The 21,387-nt window shown below is 33.5% G+C and overlaps 1 protein-coding gene across 1 annotated transcript; it reads right to left on the bottom strand.

Annotated features, from left to right (window-relative positions):
• Window positions 1-255: 255 nt before the first annotated feature.
• LOC141340923 (twist-related protein 2-like) lies at window positions 256-3,928 on the bottom strand. The gene is made up of 2 exons (XM_073846041.1): window positions 3,230-3,928; window positions 256-764 (listed from the first exon to the last, which is right to left on the bottom strand). The coding sequence occupies exon 1, from the start codon at window positions 3,750-3,752 to the stop codon at window positions 3,261-3,263; it is 492 nt and encodes a 163-aa protein (XP_073702142.1). The 5' UTR covers window positions 3,753-3,928; the 3' UTR covers window positions 256-764; window positions 3,230-3,260.
• Between the last annotated feature and the right edge of the window lie 17,459 nt (window positions 3,929-21,387).

Raw genomic sequence — 21,387 nt, 5'->3', positions numbered from 1 at the left:
TAGATTTAAAGGAGAAATGAAAAGGTCTGGTAGGGGTCCGGTATTTAAATGCAGTGGTTATCTGCGGTTGTTAAAGCGTTTGCCTCCAGCCGTCTGGATTCAGTGATTTCTTCTTATTAAAGCGGACAAGCTTTTTTATAAGCTCAGGGGTAAAACTGGCTGGACTTTCTCTTCGGCTAATGAACCTGCGCTGTTTTATAACAGTAACAAAAGAAGGGGAAAATCTGAATCAAAGTAAAGCATTCAGCCTACATGTTCAAAAATATGTTTTAATAAATAAGCAAAATGTACAATGGACGGAAATCGAAAATGTTGCATAAGAAAACTCAAATGTATGCATTCATCCATGCAGTGTACTTCAAGAAAGTATTGCTCTAAATTGCATTGGTCCCTTAAAAAAAGCTGACAATACTCACAGGTAGCCTATGTACAATAGTTTTTTGTTCATATTTATATATATATAAACTCTTCTGTTTAGAGACAAACATGACATATAGTTCCCATACAGATAACAGATGGCCTTCCTGTACTATCAGCATGGCGACATTTAAGAATAACTTGTGAAAAAGATTAAATGTATTTGACGACAGGAGACGTCATCTACGTTTCCTCTAAGTATATAAAAAGTTCCTTTCGTTGTGTCCTTCACAAAGATGCTCAAGTCCGTAGGTGTATCTACTGAATGTCCTTTGGCCACGTCATTGAGGTTTAGAGGTTCTTCAATAAATCCTTTGGTGTCTTCAAAATTAGTGGAAGTAAACAGTCTGTGGAAGAGAGAAAAAAAGACACATAAGCATTTAGGTTCGAAAATCTGCTGAATGTGGCTGTGGTTGAACGCACAGCCTTGGTTTAAAATCTACAGAAATGGGAAGCTATTAATGATCCCATTATTTAATTCTGAGTGGGAGCACATGCTTGCACAGGAAAAGGCTTGGTTCAAACATGCTACACAAGTCCCAGGTGGAATTACGTCACTGGAAAATAACTGTTTTAGGAGGTCATTTGGTTTGAAATCCGAAGCCGTACACCTGCCTTTCTTCTGATTTCTCAGTAGCACATTTTACTTCATCCAAACAAATTCATATAAATCAGTTAGAATACGAACTAATGTCATCACAAGGATTGATTTTTTGACAGCTGTGTGTTGTCTTGATTGATGGAGGCCTAATCCAGCGCATATACAAAACCTCCAGCTCAAAAAGAAAGGATAAAATGCATCATTCTGATTACAAGTTTCATCATTTTTACTTATTTTAATAGTGTGCTTGTTGCTTAAAATAGACCCTTATTTAGTATTATAGACATGCAGGTTCATATAACAAATACCACAGGATGTCACTAATAAATTGGAGACCTCAGCGCATATTTGAGCTGATAAACAAAATGAAAATAATTAAATGCTGTCTTTGGTTTGTGGTTACTGTGCAGTTATTTCACAAGCATAAACATGGTTTAGGTGGCAGCGCACCTTCTCACTTAAAAATAAAGGTTCCCTGAGAACCAAAAAGAACGTCACTTCCTGATGTCAAATAGCAGAATCTTTTCGTTCATCTGAGCGCTGTTCTTCATTATAGTACAGGTGCTTTACAAAACGACAAAACACTGATTTGAAGAACCTAGCAGGTTATCAACAACTTTTTCAATCTCCTAAAAACAATAAACAGCCAAACTGAACGTGTAGACTAAGTAGTCACAGCTTTTTAATTCTTCTTCAGGGGTTTAAGAAAGCCTTCTAAATTTATTCGTTCTTATATAAAACGTTCCCGTTTCTCCTCAGTCAGGATAATAATTCTTTTCCATTTCTCTCTCACGGTGCGCTTTGTAGCCAGTCTTCAAATCGCTGGTGAAATGTGAGTTTTATTCACTAAAAGGAAAATGTTCCACTAAATATAAATGATCAGTGAGGAGCTTCTCACGGTTGGGTCGTTATTCGTTTCGTAAGATCGACCAAATTATGTGAATATGTTTATTTGTTTTGGATGCAAGTCGGAAACGCTTTGACCCGTCGTGATATAAAATTGACAGAGAAAAATGAGAATCCGGCGTTTGTTTTTCTTGTCATTTCAAGAAGATATAAACTACATTACTAATTATAATTCTCGACATACTGTCTGTGACTTCTCTGTTATGCTAGAAATGCTTTAGCAGTCAAAGAATGTGTATCCAGCCAATTCTCATAGCATTTATGATGAACGCTGATTTCTTACTCTAGTCTAAATGCGCGATTTAGTTGGTTTTATGTTTGTGTTTAAAGCATAATATAATATATAATAACTATCTGGGCTATCGTGACGCCTAACATTTGTTTATAAACCACTGGTTTTTATATCCTAAAATATCTAAAAGAAAACATTATGGCCTTTTCTGTGACACCAGATTTTTGGAGGTGTGCTTATAATAATAATAATAATTCGAATATCATTGCTATAGCTATTTTTGTCCTCTAGTAAACATGCATGTTAATATCTGTCCAAGTTTGTTTTGTGAAGACATTCTATAACAATAATATAATAAATAAATATATATAACATACAATCTTTTTTTAACTTCTAATAGCACACTTTGATTCTGTATTCAAAACTGTAAACAAAAACTACAGACATTCCTTAAGTGTAATCGGTTCAGCTTACTGCTCTAGCACATCAGTAATAATGATTTCAAAACTAACTTTTTGTAATAATTGTAATGTCTAATCAAATATAAATGAATATTTTGGGGTGTCAAGAGGATATGTGACCATGGACCACAAAACAGATCGTAAAGGTCTTTTTTTTTTAAAATTGAGATTTATACATCTTTTGAAAGCTAATTCTGAGGGTGCCAAAAAAATCAAATTATTAAGAAAATCGCCTTTAAAATGGTCCAAACGAAGTTCTCAGCAATGCATATTACTAATCAAAAAAGTTTTGATATATTTAGAGTTGGAAACGTACAAAGTAGGCTATATTCATGGAACATGGTCTTTACGTAATATCCTAATGATTTTTGGTATACAAGAAAATCGATAGCCTGTATTTTTGGCTATTGCTGCAAATATACCCGTGCTACTTAAAGATTTTTGGTTTTGCGGTCCAGTGTCACATATAGTGCTTTCATTCGTGCACTGAACTGTCAGTTGTCCAGAACAGCTGAAGTTTCGCTACTGTAGTAAAACTTATCAAAGAGCTATCCCGACAAAAAAAAAAAAAAAAAACAACGCCTTGAGTCGAATTGCCATCTTTCTACCCACCCTTTCGGCATTGTGCGGACGAGTGTCGCTGCTAGTGAGACGCAGACATCGACCAGGCGCCCTCCATCCTCCAGACCGAAAAGGCGTAACTGAGTCTTTCGTGCGCGACGTAGCTGCAGCTCGACATCTTGCTGTCCATCTCGTCGCTCTGCAGCACCTGACAGAGGAAATCAATGTACCTGGAGGCGAGCTTGAGCGTCTGTATCTTGCTGAGTTTATCCGAGGGGAGCGTGGGGATGATTTTGCGCAAAGACGCGAAGGCTTCGTTCAGCGACTGAGTCCGTTGCCTCTCCCTGACGTTCGCCAGGACGCGCTGGTTCTGGAGCTCCTCGAAGGACTGGGTGCTGCTGGGGCTCGGCTTTTTGCTCCGCTTGTTCACGGAGCTCGGGCTGCTGCCGTCCTCGCTGGACTTTTTACTGTGTCTCCTCTTCCTTCCGAACCGTTTCTGTTGTCTGTCCAACTCCTCCTCGCTGGTCACCAGGCTGTCCACTGGGGAGACGGGAGAGCTTGAACTCTCTTCCATTTCTTTTTTAAAGAAATGAGAAGGTCGAGGAGAAAACGCGCTCTCCACCTTTGAATCCGTGGCTAGACCGTTATATCCGTGCGTTTCGCTGGAGTTTGTTGGTCCTCCCGAAGTCCCGAGACTGCGCCTCCACTTCCACAAGTAGAGCTTGGCACAGTTTTCCTCCCGCAGGAAGTTTTTTCCTAATTTTTTGGGAAACTTTATCCTAGTCTCTGATGCTAAATACTAGTGTGAATGGAGGGGGAGGAAGCGCTGCGCTCCCATTGGCGGACTAATAAACGAGGAGGACCAGTCTAAAGTTACACTGCACCTCTCCACTGGCTGCCACTCAAAATATGCCCCACTTTTACATCGATACTATCAGTTTAAGACGATATGTCAAATTTTACGCTGTAAAAGTACATTTAAATGGGGAAATAGTGTAAAACGGTGCCTTAAAAACGGGCAGGTATTATGGTAAAAATTACAGATGTGAAATATTTTACGTTGCACTTCTAAAAATGCTTTTAGATGTAAAAATAAGTATCTCACATTTGCAATACTACAGTGTATATTTTAATTTAAGGCAATGTGTACTGGTAAAATATTGTTTAAATAGATTCCAGAATTTCTCGCATTTAGATTGTAGTTTTTTAAATATATATTTTTAAGAGTTTCACACTTTTTTTGTATTTATCAAAGCAATATGTCTGTAATATCGTAAAATATTGTTGAAATTGTTTCTATAGGTAAAGTAGGAAAAAAATCTTTTAATTTATAAGGAAAGTAGATTTCTAGAATTTATTGCCTTACCGTTTTATTTTATTTAAAAAGTTTAATTTTGTTGTCTGTTTTCTTTCTTTCTTTTTATTACTTATTTTGGTGCCTTTTTAATTATTTTTAAAGACAGATCAGAGCTAGTTGTCACACTTTTAACTAATAATAATATAACAAATAAGATAATAAATTAAATCATAATATATGAAATTATAGATAACATAATGTATGGTCATTATACTTCTAAAAATGTTTTAGAAGAAAAAAGTTAAATACTACAATGTTGTATTTATCAAAGCAATATGTCTGTAATATGGTAAAATATTGTTATAATTATTTCTATAGGTAAAGTAGGGAAAATACCTTTCAATTTATAAGGAAATTCGATTTCTAGAATTTATTGCCTTACCATTTTATTTTATTTTATTTTATTTAAAAATGTAATTTTGTTGTCTGTTTTCATTCATTCATTAATTTTTTGTTTACTTAATTTGGTGCCTTTTTAATTATTTTTAAAGACAGCAGAGCTAATTGTCACTTTTTACTTAATTTTCCGAAAAATCATAAGATAATAAAAAGTAATGTATGAAATTAAAGAGTAGATTTCTAGACCTTTTTTCACATTTTCTTTTAAAAGTTGAATTTTATTTTTGTTTTTGTTTTATTTGTTAATTTTTTTTATTAATGTTTAGTTATTTGATGCCTTTTAGAATTATTTTTTAAAGACAGATCAGGGCTAGCTGTCACACTTTTTACTTAATTTTTCAAGATATCTGAGGGTATTTAAAAATTAATGTATGAAATTATAGCTGAAATAATGTACATTATACTTCTATAATATTTTTAGGAGAACCAAATGAAATACTACTATGTATATTGTATTTAACAAATCAGTGTGTATGTAATATAGTAAACTATTGTTTTACTTTAGGTGAAAATTATGAATTATCTTATAATTTATGAGGAAAGTAGATTTCTAGAATTTCTTGCCTTGCACTTTTTTTAATTTTATTTAGTTGAATTTTGTTGTCTGTTTTATTTATTCTTTTTTATTATTAATTTACTCATTATTTTATGCCGTTTTGATTTTTTTTTTTTTCATTTTTTACTTAATTTCTTAAGAAATCAAAGGCATTAAAAAAATGTATGTTTGAAATTAGTTGAAATAATCTACATTATACTTCTATAATGTTTTTAGGAGAAAAAAAAGAAAAACTTCAATGTATTTTGTATTTATCAAAGCAATATATATGTAATATGGTAAAATATTGTTGAAATTGTTGAAAGTAGAAATTACCTTTTAATTTTTGAGGAAAGTGAATTTCTAGAATTTCTTGCCTTACTATTTTTTTTTTTAGATTTTATTTAAAAGTTTAATTTTGTTGTCTGTTTTATTTATTCGTTCATTAATTAATTTATTTGTTTATATATGTAATGCCTTTTTAAATTATTTTATAAGACAGATTAGGGCTAGTTGTCACTTTTTAATTAATTTTTCAAGAAATCATAAGATATTGAAAAATGAATGTATGAAATTATAGATAAAAAATAATGTACATTATACTTCTAAAAATGATTTTAGGAGAAAAAATGAAATGCTACAATATATATTGTATTTAACAAATCAGTGTGTAGTGTAATATAATAAAATATTGTTGAAATTGTTATTTTTATAGTAAAAAAGTAGGAATTACCTTATTTTTTTTCAAAGAAAGTAGATTTCTAGAATTTCTTGCCTTACCTTTTAAGTTTTTATTTAAAAAGTTTAATTTTGTTGTCCGTTTTATTTATTTGTTAATTCATTTATTTATATATTTGATGCCCTTTTAAATTATTTTATAAGACAGATTGTGCTAGTTGTCCCTTTTTAATTTCTCAAGAAATCATAAGATATTTAAAAATGAATGTACGAAATTATAGATAAAAATTTATAGCCAAAAAAAAGAGATACTACAATGTATATTGAATTTATTAAAGCAATATATGTAATATGGTAAAATGCTGAAAATGTAGGAATTACCTTTATTTATGAGGGAAGTAGATTTCTAGAATTTCTTTTATTTTAAATTTTAAAATAAATTTTGATGTCTGTTTTATTTATTCATTCATTTTTTTAATTGATTAATTTGATACCTTTTTACTTATTTTATAAGACAGATTGGGGGCTAGTTGTCACTCTTTACATAAATTTCTCAAGAAATCATAAGATAAAATAGATAAAATAATGTACATTATACTTCTAAAAATGTTTTTTATAGGAGACAAAATGTAGATACTTTATTAAAGCAATATATGCAAAATGGTAAAATGTTGAAAAAGTAGGAATTACCTTGTCATTTATAAGGGAAGTAGATTTCTAGAATTTATTTTTTTATTTATTATATAAAATTCAATTTTGATGTCTGTTTTATTTATTTATTCATTCTTTTTTTATTTATTAATTTGATTCCTTTTGTAACTATTTTATAAGACAGATTGGGGGCTAGTTGTCACTTTTTACTTATTTCTCAAGAAATCATAAGATATTTAAAAATGAATGAATGAACTTATAGATAAAATAATGTACATTATATTTCTAAAAATGTTTTTATAGGAGAAAAATGTAGATACTTTATTAAAGCAATATATGCAAAATGGTAAAATGTTGAAAAAGTAGGAATTGTCATTTATAAGGGAAGTAGATTTCTAGAATTTCTTTTATTTTAAATTTTATTCAAAAAGTTCAATTTTGATGTCTGTTTTATTTATTCATTCATTCATTTTTTAAATTTATTACTTTGATTCCTTTTTCAATTATTTTATTAGACAGATTGGGGGCTAGTTGTCACTTTTTATTTCATTTTTCAAGAAATCATAAGATATTTAAAAAATATTTTATCTGCAAGTTCATACATTAATGTACATTATACTTCTAAAAATATTTTTATAGGAGAAAAAATGTAGATACTTCATTAAAGCAATATATGTAATATGGTAAAATATTGAAGTAGGAATTACCTTGTAATTTATGAAGGAAGTAGATTTCTAAAATTTATTTATTTTAAATTTTATTTAAAAAGTTCAGTTTTGATGTCTTTTATTTATTTATTCATTCATTTTTTGAATGTATTAATTTGATTCCTTTTTTAGTTATTTTATAAGACAGATCGGGACTAGTTGCCACTTTTTACTTTAGTGAATATTTCTCAATTGGTGTGGAATTGACAAAAAAAAATCTACTGAGCATAGAAACAACTGGGGCAAGTTGTCACAGTGCAACCTGCCTTTATCCAGCGTACTATAGAATGCAAACGGTAAACAGACATAGAACAATCTATAACACATTAAATAAATTAAAATAATGGTGCATTACAAGCTTTAGCATATGCAGTATATAAACCACCTCATGAGTTGATCGTTAAGTTTGACAATTCAGCAAAATGTCTACGATTACAATAAATTTAAGCTATGCCATTAATGTTTTAGGTCATAATCTTTTCATGGTTATTAAGATGCCACGAAAGGTCTCTCACTTCTTTGAGTTGTGGCACACAGTAGATGAATTTCTCTGCAGGCTTTTCTTCACGCCATCCTTTCAAGTCAGATGAAAGACCTCTCCCTATTGTTTTCCAGAATAAGTCCAAGGTTTCACAATACCCTAAACACATGTAGGAGTGAGCCTGTTGTGAAGAACTTTTGGCAAAGCCTCACAGGCTTTTTCTCTTACACGGCCATTTGAATGCCGGGCCTGGACTGTCTCTTTGAATAAGACAATAATAATGCATGTCAGATTTCTTTTACCAGTGTCCAGTGTTCAAAAGAGGCTTTGGGATGTTTTGTATAAGGCAGCAATTTGGTCACATTTGTAAGGTTTTCGATTGTAAATTATGCCTTATTTCAGAAAGAAGATTTGTTTCCCTTTGATTTATGTATGTAATCCACATGTGAACGGATGACTGACACTTGGGCCCGAGCCAGCCACAATAACCCCGAGGACGCTCAGATGATCTCCATGTCCACTCTGGTTAAAACATGGTTCTGAAAAGATTTTTGCTGAGGGAAGTTTATGCTTTCAGAGCTTCAAGATAATGCAACATGAATGATCTTAATCAAAGAGCTTGAAGCAATTATAGTTTTACATGCTATGAAAGCTCTAATATTAAGACGAGAAAACTGTCGAATGCGTCAGCCGGCTTTTGCGTACATTCTACTTAGATGCTGAAAACCATTTGATATTACTAATGTAGAGCGAATCTCAAATCCCAAATGGAATTTTCTGCCTCATCTCCTCTGTTCTACACTAACAGACTGAACTCATTTAAATGAGCAGTTAATCCAAAAATGAAAATTCATAATTGACTTCCCATCATGACCAAAACTCCTATGCCTTTTTTCTTCTTCTGTACACTTAAAATCAAGTTTCCAAAATGTGGTTTTAACAGTGATGACATAGAAAAAACATTTTTGGTTTCCCTAAGAATCTTTCAGCCAACTCTTCTTAAAAAGAACCATTTTTTCAGTCTAAATTTCATTTTAAAAACATTTGTCACTATGAAGACATTCCATGGGTGTTAAAAGGTTTTTCATGGAACCATAGATTCCAAAAAAAGAACCTTTTACTTTTACAAGTGTATAAAACAGAGTTTTGATGTTTTTGTCTGTTTTTAATATACAGTGAAAATAAATTTGAATTACATAAAATCCATAAAATTATATCCAGTTGAAATTGGCGTTGATGTTTTCATGAGGAACCTTTAACATCAATGGAAAAGATTCTTTAGAATACTTAAAGAAAAAGAAATGGTTATTTTTAGAACTGTTCACTGAAAGATTCTTTGGGGAACCAAATATGGTTCTTATTTTGAAATTTGACAGTTGAGGTCAAAAGTTTACATACACTTAGCAGAATCTGCTAAATGTTAATTATTTACCAAAATAGGAGGGATCTTATAATGCATGTTGTTGTTTTTTAGTTCTGATCTGAATATGATATTTCACATAAAAGACATTACATATAGTCCACAAGAGAAAATAATAGTTGAATTTATAAAAAAGGAACCCATTCAAAAGTTTAAATATGCTTGATTCTTAATACTGTGTTGTTACCTGAATGATCCACAGCTGTTGTTTTTTTTGTTTGTTTGTTTAGTGTTCATGAGTCCCTTGTTTGTCCTCAACTCTTAAACTGCCTGCTGTTCTTCAGGAATATCCTTCAGGTCCAACAAATTCTTTGTTTGTTTGTTTTTTCAGCATTTTTGTGTATTTGAACCCTTTCCAACAATGACTAGTTGTTTTTGAGATCCATCTTTTCACGCTGAGGACAACTGAGGGACTCATATGCAACTATTACAAAAGGTTCAAACGCTCAATGATGCTTCAGAAGAAAAAAAAAACATTTTTAATTTGAAGATCTGGGTAAATTTAACAGATTTTGACTTCTGGGAAACATGTAAGTATCCTCTGTAGCTTCTGAAGGGCAGTACTAAATGAAAAAATATATATATTTAGGCAAAATAAGAAAAATGTACACATCTTCATTCTGTTCAAAAGTTTTCACCCCTGGCTCTTAATGCATCGTTTTCCTTCTGAAGCATCAGTGAGTGTTTGAACCTTCTGTAATAGTTGCATATGAGTCCCTCAGTTGTCCTCAGTGTGAAAATATGGATCCCAAAATCACACAGTCATTGTTGGAAAGAGTTCAAATATGCAAAAATGCTTTGTTCAAAAGTTTGCATACACTTTTTTTTTTTTAGTGTCATTTTTGTAAATTCTCTTGTGGACTATATGTAAAGGTGAAGGTGAAATATCCTATTCAGGTCAGTACTAAATAAAAAAAACAACATGCAACTTATATGATCCCTCTTATTTAGGTAAGATAATTAACATTTTGCAGATTCCGCAAGGTGTATGTAAACTTTTGACATCAACTGTATTTTTTAAAAGCGTAGATTACATCCCATCTGAAATGGCACATTCAAAAGACATATAGACGAAAAACCGTTGAAAATTTATCTTTTCAGGTTTGGAACGACATGAAGGTGAGTAAATATGAGCACATTTTTATTTTTGGGTGAACTATGGGTGAAGTACCTGCCTTTGATAAACACTCTTTTGGGCTTTCCACCAGGATGAAGGATCAGGCGATTGAGAAGAATGAATATCTTCTGTCCTGTAATTCATAGTGAAAGGATAAGAGAGACATTGACATGTGCCCAACTTTGAAGCCTGTTTCCCCCTGGCCTGACCCGCTCCTTCAACACCGCCGCTTCAGATAGACTCCATATGGCCCAGCGGCACAGCGCAGCCTCTCCAGACCAAAATCTCATGACTTACAGGTATATATACGCCGTAATACCATATAGATTTCTTCGAAGGCCTCAGCAGGGGCAGGTCGGGTACCATCTGACCCAGCCAGCAGGTTTTGGAGATGACCCGCATCAGATCAAAGATGTGCCGTGCCATATTTCACTCTGCTAAGATGACGTGTTTATATCTCTTCGACACTTCCAAATCAGCTCCACATGGCCTGGAACTCTTTAATAAGCTGAAATCCTTTCTGCAGCAGCCTGTCACATCAACCTGCAGATGTTTGCGGGCCGATTTTAGATTCAGAAACAAATAGGAGAAAGGCATGCAGAAGACAATCTGGTGGTCTTGCAGTTTGAGTGAGTGAATAATTGAAACCTCACCGAGTGTGACATGCGTAATGTTAATTGGTTGTAGATGTTCTTGGGAAGAGTTGTGGAGACTTGTCTTAGACTGAATTCTAACACCTTCATCAGGACTATAATATTCATCACATCTCTAAGCCACACAGATGAATCTAATCTGTGACTGTTTTGTAAGGGCACACATATATCAATGAATACATATCTGTGTCAATGCCAAGATGCTCTGCTCGGAAACACACAGCTGTTTTTCATTGTTATCAGCGCAACGTCTTTTACTGAAAGTGCAGTCAGTCTTGATATGACTGCTGCTGCTACTGGAAATGACACAACACTTGTATAAAACGCAATCCCCTAAAAGTGCTTTTCTATGATGATTCCCTTTATCTTTTCAGCAAGTAGCTGAGGATCAACAGATGCCTTGTTCCTCACTCTGTGGATGTGGTGTGAAGATGGCATGCCTTGGTGAACCAACAGTGCAAACGTGTTCTCACAAACATTGATGTTTGTGTGGATAATCTCTCCGTTTGCACTTGCAGAGTTATGAACTTCATGCTGGTATCCCTTTAAAAAAATATTCTTAGTTTAAATATGCAGTGGCCACAAAATGTGTGTCAAAAGACTGGATTACAGTAATTGTGATTTTTTTTTTTAAGTCTCTTATGCTTACCAAGGCTGCATTTATTTGATAAAAAATACAGTAAAAACTACAAAGTTGTGAAATATTACAGTTTAAAAGAATTTGGATATATTTTAAAATATAATTTATTCCTGTGAAGCCAAGCTGAATTTTCAGCATCATTACTCCAGTCTTCAGTGTCACATAATCCTTCAGAAATCATTCTGATATGCTAATTTGCTGCTCAAAAACATTTTTCTTCATTATTAATGTTAAAAACAGTTGTGCTGCTTAATGTTTATGGAAACCATGATATACTGTACTACCCTTAAATGTTTGGGGTAAATAAGATTTTAAAAAACTAATTTTCATATATGACATAGTGACCCCGACCACAAAACCAATCTTAAGTAGCATGATTATATTTGTAGTAATAGCCAAAATTATTAATTTTTCTTTTACACCAAAAATCATTAGGATATTAAGTAAAGATCATGTGTCATGAAGATATTTAGTAAATTTCCTACCATAAATACATCAAAACGTAATTTTTAATTAGTAATATGCATTAAGAACGTAATTTGGACAACTTTAAAGGTGATTTTCTCAATATTTTTTTTTTTTGTTTTGTTTTTGTTTTTTTTGCACCCGCAGATTCCACATTTTCAAACAGTCCTGTCCTAACAAACCATTTATCAATAGAAAAGCTCATCTATGCAGCTTTTAGCTAATCTCAAAAAAAAAAAAAAAGTTTTTGTGGTCCAGGGTCACGTGTGTAAATATGGACTATAAAAATAAATAGCTGACACAAACGTTTATTTGTGGTAATATTTAGTCTTCATATTTAGTAGAAGTCGTCAACGTGTTTCCAATTTGCTTTACAAGCAAATATGCTAATTTCAATGAAGATATATATGGAAATATAAGCTACGCTTTTAAATAAATAAAGTCCAATGATACAAAGAAATGGAATAATTCCTGAAGGATCATGTGACACTCAAGACTGGAGTGAAGATGCTGAAAATTCAGCTTTGCATCACAGGGATAAATTATATTTTACAATATATCCAAATAGAAAACAGTTATTTTAAATAGTAATAATATTTCAAAATATTACTGTTTTTGCTGTATTTTTAATCAAACAAATGCAGCCTTGATAAGCAAAAGAGACTTTGTTAAACATTTACCGCCAGTGTAAGTCACACTGAGAAAATCATGAATATCAATACATTAGATACAAACTATTAAACAAAATGTAATTGATTTTAGATAACAATAGCGCAAGCACAATTTAAGCAAAACATTTCACCTAAATTAAAAAATCAGTGTTGAAACAATAGATTAAAAATGAAGACAAAAATTGCTGTACACTTTGTGTTAAGCTGAGGATATCATCCATTAAAATAAAATGACTAAAAGTCCATTTTTTCATGTAAACGTTTAACTCATGACTTAGAGTAGTTCACTTTCGGAACAAAAATTTACAGATAATGTACTCACCCCCTTGTCATCCAAGATGTTCATGTTTTTTGAGGAACATTTCAGGATTTCTCTCCATATAATGGACTTCTATGGTTCCCCCGAGTTTGAACTTCCAAAATGCAGTTTAAATGCAGCTTCAAAGGGCTCTAAATGATCCTAGCCACGGGTCTTATCCAGCAAAACAATCGGTTAATTTCTAAAAACATTAACAATTTATATACTTTTTGAGACTGCACACAGACAGGACGAGCATTTGAGGTTAAAAAGTATATAAATTGTCATTTTTGCTAGATAAGACCCTTCTTTCCTCGGATGTGATCGTTTCAAGTTCAAACTCGGGGGCACCTAGAAGTCCATTATATGGAGAGAAATCCTGAAATGTTTTCGTCAAAAAACATAATTTCCTTACGACTGAAGACAGACATGAACATCTTGGATGACAAGGGGGTGAGTACATTATCTGTAAATGTTTGTTCTGAAAGTAAGTGAGTACCTTTTGGAGTCACTGCATATTTATTAATCTAATTGCGTTTTAATCTATTATTCACAGGACAAAGCATTGTTTCAAGGGGTGGCACTAGTGAGGTCATGATAATAAGTAAATGCTGTAAGCCTAATGTTTAAACTGTCCTTGTAAAATGTAAATGCTTTCCTATAGTGGAATGAGCTTTGCACCCCTGCGGTGTTAACTCTCACTCTAAGGCAGTTTGGCCTCTCATTCATCCATATGACTGTGTTCTCTAGGAAGCCCAGTGACAAGGTGTTTCAAAAATTGCATTAGAGGTCCTTCATAAATGTTTCATTAGGGAGTATATAGCAGCTTGAAGCATTTAGGTTTGTTTAATGCGATGCAGATTGTTTAACCCTCTCCTCCCGCTTTCAAGACGGGTACTCGGTCTTGGTGTCTGGTGCCCGAGAGTGCTTGGAGCAAATGGAGAAAAGCACATCCGTTATACGCGACAGCCTGAACCCTGACAGGCAAGTGCTGTCGTGTTTTAGTAGCCGTTCTTGAAATAGCTTCACATTTGCAAGGAATTTTTTGAACGCTACGAGATGCGTGTAAATGTCATGTGTTTTTCATAACAAAATGCAGATTTCTAAAGTAAACAGCACTGTGTATCTCTCCAGAAAACAGCTTTGATCCATCCCAGGAATTGATCTGTATCGCAGTTTGTTTGAACAGAAGACATTTCTTAGTCATTGCAGAAGACGTGTGTTCTTTGAACCATAAAATAGATTATGCACATTGTAATTTATTCCATGTTCAAACCCATTGTCATGACTTCACAGTTGCAGCGCACAAAGCTTGTTGTAGCCATTGAGAATTCGACTCCAGCCCCCGCACAAGCTTTTGCACAAACACTGCAGGCTAATGAGAGGTGCAGTTGTGATGTTGGTGCTAGGGTTAGCTTCAGGTTCACAGGGCCGTGTGGGCACAGGTGGCCAGTCTGAGTGCTCTGAACTTGGGCAAACATGGCCTGTTTGCCCTGTTGATTGGCCTGGACTGGCCTAGAGGAAAGACTGAGTCATGATTGATGTAAACGCAACAAGTGCATTTACAGTAAACTGTCAGTTTGAAGTAGTGGTGAGTGGGTGTCTTTAAAAAAGGGCGTATTTTCTATTTTGAGTAGTTTGCAATTGAATAAACTGATGTAACTTGGCACATCTTCAAGTCTTTTTAATTATACTGTACTATACATAATATTATATATAAAGAAATTTATTCCAAGATCTTTAATATTTTTTTAAAGAAGTCTCTTCTGCTCATAAAGCCTGCATTCCTTTGATCCAAAGTACAGCAAAAAAAAAAAAAAAAAAATTGGAATATTTTTACTATTTAAAATAACTGTTTTCTATTTGAATACATTTACCTTTTAGCTTTGATCACAGGAATAAATTACATTTTTAGCATCATTACTCCTGTCACATTTCCTTCAGAAATCATTCTAATATGATGATTTGCTCTTCAAGAAACATTTATTTTAGGGGGAAAAAAACAGTAAAAGATCCAAAGATCAGCCTCTATCTTAAATAGAAGTGTTTGTAACATTTTACACTATTCCTTTCAAAAGCTTGGAGGCATTGTGTGGGTCAAAAACGTTAAGATGTCCACGTCAAAAGAAATTTACAAAAGTGATTTTATGTCCATAGAAAGCACATTAAATGTAAGTGTCTACTTTTAAGGTTTCAAATAAGTTTTTGAAGAATAAAATAAGGTTAAAATAATGTTACATTGTCATTCAGCGTAACATAATATTTATGTAAAAATTCAAACAACATGCTTATTCTGACTTGTACATATTAAAATCAGAAAAAGGGAGCGTATTAAATTTTGTTTTAAATGACAAATGGGTAAAACCTAGGATAGTGGCAAATGTAAAAAATAGAATTTACGTAGAATTACAACTAATTAGTATTTGGGGTTAAAGTAATTTTTTTTATGTCAAAAACATGATTTTTGTCATGATTTTTAGTTGTAAATATGCCTGAAAAGATTGTTACACTGAATGACATTGTAGTGGGTGTCTTCTGTAAATTAGAGAAAAATTTATGCTTTTTTTTTTTTAAACAACAATTTAAAGCAGTATTACACTTGTTTTTATGCTTAAACCCTTTTACACCTGACCCATATATATATATATATATATATATATATATAGCAAATCAGGATATTAGAATGATTTCTGAAGGATCATTTGACTGGAGTAATTGATGCTAAAAATTCAGCTTTAAAATCACAAGGAATAAATTACAGATTGAAATATATTCAAATAGAAAACAGTTATTTTAAATAGTAAAAATATTTCAAAATGGTACTATTTTTGCTGTATTTTGGATCAAAGAAATACAGACTTCTTAAAAATAAACTAAAGAAAAGAGACTTCTTAAAAGAGACTTCTTAAAAATATATTAAAGATCTTTGATTTTGATGAAGAAATATTTGGAAATATGTACTATGATTTTATAAACAAAACACACACATTAAATAATATATTTATAATATAATTGAAATAAATCTACTTCTTAAAAAAACATTAAAAATCTTACTGTTCAAAAACTTTTGACTGGTAGTGTATATAAAATTGGAAACACATGGTGGGGACTAAAATTATGACCTAAAATGATGTTGTTGTTTTTTTTTATATATATATATATATATATATTACCACAAAATAAAAGTTTGCATCAGTTATTGTCCATAAGGGAGGGTGGCATTAATTTAGTAGAATAACAAACAAAATCAAAAATGAACAACAACAAAAAAAAGTTTATTTGGCCTCTCTGTTAGATGTATTTTTTTTCTGTATGTAAAAAGGAATTTACGATATTGTGTAGCCGACTGATGATGTGGATTACAAAAGAATGTAATCCATTTACAGATGTCAGCTGTGATGTTTGCTAATGCTAATGCAAGCAGTCCAGAGAGCCAAGTTTCTCTACAACAGTTCTAACGACACACATTTTCACCATGTGTTTGCTATAATTGTTATCGGCATAACAAAATGACATGAATTTCAGAATGACTCAGTATTTGGTTTGTCCCCCTTTTGTTTTTTTTGTGACAGCAGCACGAGAGCTGACATGATCTTTCAGTAGAAACCAGAAAAGGCACTTGATAAATGTCACTAATTTGACTGCTGATCAAGAAATAGTGCAGAAAATTACATACTCATATAATTTAAAAAGCGATCTTTCTTTTGTTAAAAGTTTTCAGGTTTTAAAGGAATAGTTTACTCAATAATGAAGATTTCACACCCTCAGACCATCCAAGATGTAGATGAGTTTGTTTGTTCATCAGAACAGATTTGGAGAAATGTGGGATTTCATCACTTGCTCACCAAAGGATCATCTGCAGTGAATGGGTGCCATCAAAATGAGAGTCCAAACAGCTGATAAAAACATCACAATAATATACAAGTAATCCACATAACACCAGTCCACTAATTAATATTTTATGAAGCAAAAAGCTGCATGTTTGTAGTAAACAAAGCCATTGTTAAAGGGGTCATCCGGTGAGACATTTTACAAGCTGTTTGAACTGAAATGTGTGTTGGGAGTGTGTGTACACAACCACCCTAGAATGACAAAGATCCACCCAGTAGTTTTCTTTTAATTTAGTAAAATAATTTGCCTCTTCTCATATCAAGCCGTTCTCAGATGCCTGTCGTTGTGGCGTAATGACGAGAGAGGCCGCTCCTGTGATAGTTGATAGACAGCAGTGTTTTAGCATAGACCCGCCCTGAGTGAAGTAAACTGACAGCACTGAGGGAATGTGACCGCTGATCTATCTAAATGGGTTCATGTTTACGTGAATCATTTCTCACCATACTGCTTTATAAACGAGGGTCAGTATAAAGCTTAGCTTTGTAACGCTAGATGCACTGTAAAAAACTATTTGTTGAGTCAACTTAAAAAAATAAGTTACCAGGCTGCCTTCAAATTTTAAGTTTAGTCAACTAAGTTACTAAGTGACAACTTAGATATTTGAGTGGATTCAACTTCAAATTTTAGGGCAGCAGGGTAACAAATTATTTTAAGTTGACTCAACAAATTGTGTTTTTTTGTTTTTTACAGTGTGGTTTAAAATGGTGTCTGTTAATGATTAAGATGTAACCTTAACGCAATACCTGCAAAAGTGTTTACAGCCCGCAACTGCACATGAGTAAAGACTATAACACTCACATTTATGTATTTCAATATAAGGACGGAGTAAGTTATGTTAACCGATGACTTTTTTGCTCTTGTTCAATCAGCTATACCTCAGTAAACCCATCGCGTTCCTCTCTTTACCACAGTAAACACATCGCGTTTACTAATCATTCAGGGACGTCCAGTATAAGCCGTAATTGCCGAACTTCTTTGCGGGTGTCATCTTGTTTCGGTTCCAACTCGGTTTTAAATTACATTTTCATTGGATAGGGTTGTACAGTGTCTTCAAGAAGTGTGATTATGGATTGTCCAGAAGCAATGGTTTAAAGTTAAGACGCTTTAATGATGGCTTTGTTTCTTACACAGCTTTTCTCCTCACAAGACATTAATTGGTGGATTGGAGTGGTGTGGATTACTTGTGGATTATTGTTTTGTTTTTATCAGCTGTTTGGACTCTCATTCTGACGGCACCCATTGACTACAGAAGATCCATTGGCGAGCAAGTGATGTATTTTAAAAAGCAGTCTTACATTTGTTAAAACCTTCCATCTTCTAATAGTTCACCCAATAATGAAAAATTGCTGAAATAGTACTCACCCTCAGGCCATTTACAGTATAGATTTCACAATGTAGTTTGTCTGTTCATCAGAACAGATTTGGAGAAATGTATCATTACTTCACTTGCTCACCAATGGATCCTCTGCAGCAGTGGTGTAGTCTAGTTTTTTGTAGTGAGTATACTGTGATTTTTTCTCTCCCAGCCCCATATTCACCCATCCCAGAGCAACACCCCAAATGCCACCACACTCATTAATGCATACAGGATGCATCTATATGTAATTGAGAGCATTCTGAAACACTGCTTATGTTTTTTCAACATTTTGATTTATTTTTAGCAAGTTTTATGAGCTGTCAATTTTCAATGCACATTTAGGGGTGCAAGTTGGAACTATTATTAACAATAAATTCAGGGCTCGAAATTAACTTTTTTACTTGGTAGCACTGGTGCTCCCAACTTCAAAAAGTTAGGAGCACCAAAAAAATTTAAGAGCACCCAATTTCTTTTTAGTATTGTGCCAATCTTGATTCTTCATGGCCGATTCTTATTGCTGATGCTTTACAAGCAAATTGGCTGATTTTGAAAGCCTTTTTTTATTATTATTTTACGCCTTAAGCAAGGGTCAACCACTGCATTTTTAAACCATCTACAGTAGAAATAACAAAAAAAATAAATGACACAGGTCATTGGGGAGTCGCTCTCTAAACGTGGGGTATTAAAATTGCTTTTGAATGCGCGTGCGCGTTTTACTTTTGGTTTCGTTTTAACGATCGCGCGAAACTCTGTGGCGCTGAGCGTGCATTCTACAATACAAGAGATTATTTTAACAAAACCATTTGAAAGTGGGAGGACACAAACGGGATTTTGAAAAGCGTGTCCTCAGTGAAAATTAGCCTACATCTTTGCGTGAGTGGAACTCTGCCGCTGAGTTAGCATTTGATGTGAATGTATGCCGCGTTGTACAGTATATTGAGACGGACAGGCTTGGGAAAACACTGAAAGAGTGTAATTTGAGTCAGTTTACGTTTCATAATTCATATCTCATTTACTGGTTTGCGTAACTTGATTTCAAACTCGCGCCGAGAATGACCACCAAGCTTGATAGGTGACCTCAGATCCAGATCACAGCAGGCTACAGAAGCCTTAATAGTTGATACGTCATTAATCTTCAAATAGAAGCAGCCGATTGGTCTACACATCGCCGCTTCAAGTCAAACAATATGCCTCGCAAGACAGACGTGGTTAATTTATGAATGAAAGTGTGAAAATTATGTTACAATATCATGTTACGTATCCTCACGCTTTTTAAAGTGGGTATACGCAAATCCTTGACCTTTTTATAGTGGGTATACGGCGTATACCTGCGTATCACGTAGACTACACCACTGCTCTGCAGTGAATGGATGCCGTCAGAATGAGAGTCCAAACAGCTGATAAAAACATCACAATAATCCACATCACTCCAGTCCATCAGTTAACATTTTGTGAAGCAAAAAGCTTCAAGTTTGTAAGAAACAAATCCATTGTCATGACATTTTTAACTTCAAACGGCTGCTTCCAGCCAAAATATGAGTCCTCTATCCATAACATTGTTTCTCCAGTGAAAAAGTCATCTTGTCTGAATCAAGAGAAAAATATGTGCAGATCAAGTGCTGTTTAAAAGTGAAAACAGTCCAAAACAAACATGTTGATGGGTTTTGATGTAAGAAGACAACAGGGGACAATTTTGTTTTACTGCATTATTATGGATTATGGACTCCTATTTTTGTCCAGAAGCGATGGTTTCAAGTTAAGACACTTTAATGATGGGCTTATTTCTTACAAATACACAGCTTTTTCGCTTCACAAGATGTAAACTGACGGACTGGAGTGGTGTGGATTATTGTGGAATCCAGGTTTTAAAGGAATAGTTCACCCAATAATAAAAAATTGCTGAAATCGTACTCACCCTCAGGCCATTTACAGTGTGGTTTGTCAGTTAATCAGAACAGATTTGGAGAAATGTAGCGTTACTTCACTTGCTCAGCAATGGATCCTCTGCAGTGAATGGGTGCCGTCAGAATGAGAGTCCAAACAGCTGATAAAAACATCACAATAATCCTCAAGTAATCCAAACCACTCCAGTCCATCAGTAAACATTTTGTGAAGCAAAAAGCTGCATGTTTGTAAGAAACAAATGCATTAAGACATTTTTAACTTCAAACCAATGCTTCCAGCTAAAATATGAGTCCTGTATCCATAGCTATATTATGGATTGTGGATGAATGGTTTAAAGTTCAAACACTTTAATAAAGGATTTGTTTCTTACAAACAAGATGGACTAGAGTAGTGTGGCTTACTTGTTGATTATTGTGATGTTTTTATCAGCTGTCTGCACTCTCATTCTGACGGCACCCATTCACTGCAGAGGATCCATTGGTGAGCAAGTGATGTAAAAATAAAGAAACAAACTCTTACATCTTGGATGTCCTGGGAGTGAGTACATTTTGAGCAAAGTTTCGTTTTTGGATTAACTATTCCTTTAAATTGAAATGGATCCAAACTTAAACTTTTGGATCCCACTAGCTACATAGATAGACAATAATAAAAACTAATTCTTTGATAAATACATAGTAATCGTTTCAGTAATGATATAAACACATTGAACATTTTTCCCTTAAAGCTCTCCGGATATAAAGCATGCTGTGATTTCGATTGAGTGAGAAAGGCTGAAAATCCTAAAGGTATTTTGTAAAATGGCTCATATGCCCCTGTGGCAATGAAACCTTGACATTCCCAAAATGTATTTTAAGGAAAAATGCATATCTCCCCACTTAGCAAATCGCAGTCACTATCTCGGCATCTGTGTATGTATATGTGTGTGTGTCTAGGCCTTGAGGGGCCCGCGGTAATGAGCAAAGCAGGTGGATCATTTAAAATGTG

The sequence above is a fragment of the Garra rufa genome, chromosome 8, assembly GCF_049309525.1.
Source record: "Garra rufa chromosome 8, GarRuf1.0, whole genome shotgun sequence".
Classification (NCBI taxonomy): domain Eukaryota; kingdom Metazoa; phylum Chordata; class Actinopteri; order Cypriniformes; family Cyprinidae; genus Garra; species Garra rufa.
The sequence above is the reverse complement of the archived record's forward strand: the minus strand, read 5'-3'. Positions and strand labels throughout refer to the sequence as shown.

Coding starts and splice junctions, on each gene's coding strand:
- LOC141340923 (XM_073846041.1), bottom strand. CDS start 3,752: ATGGAAGAGAGTTCAAGCTCTCCCGTCTCCCCAGTGGACAGCCTGGTG.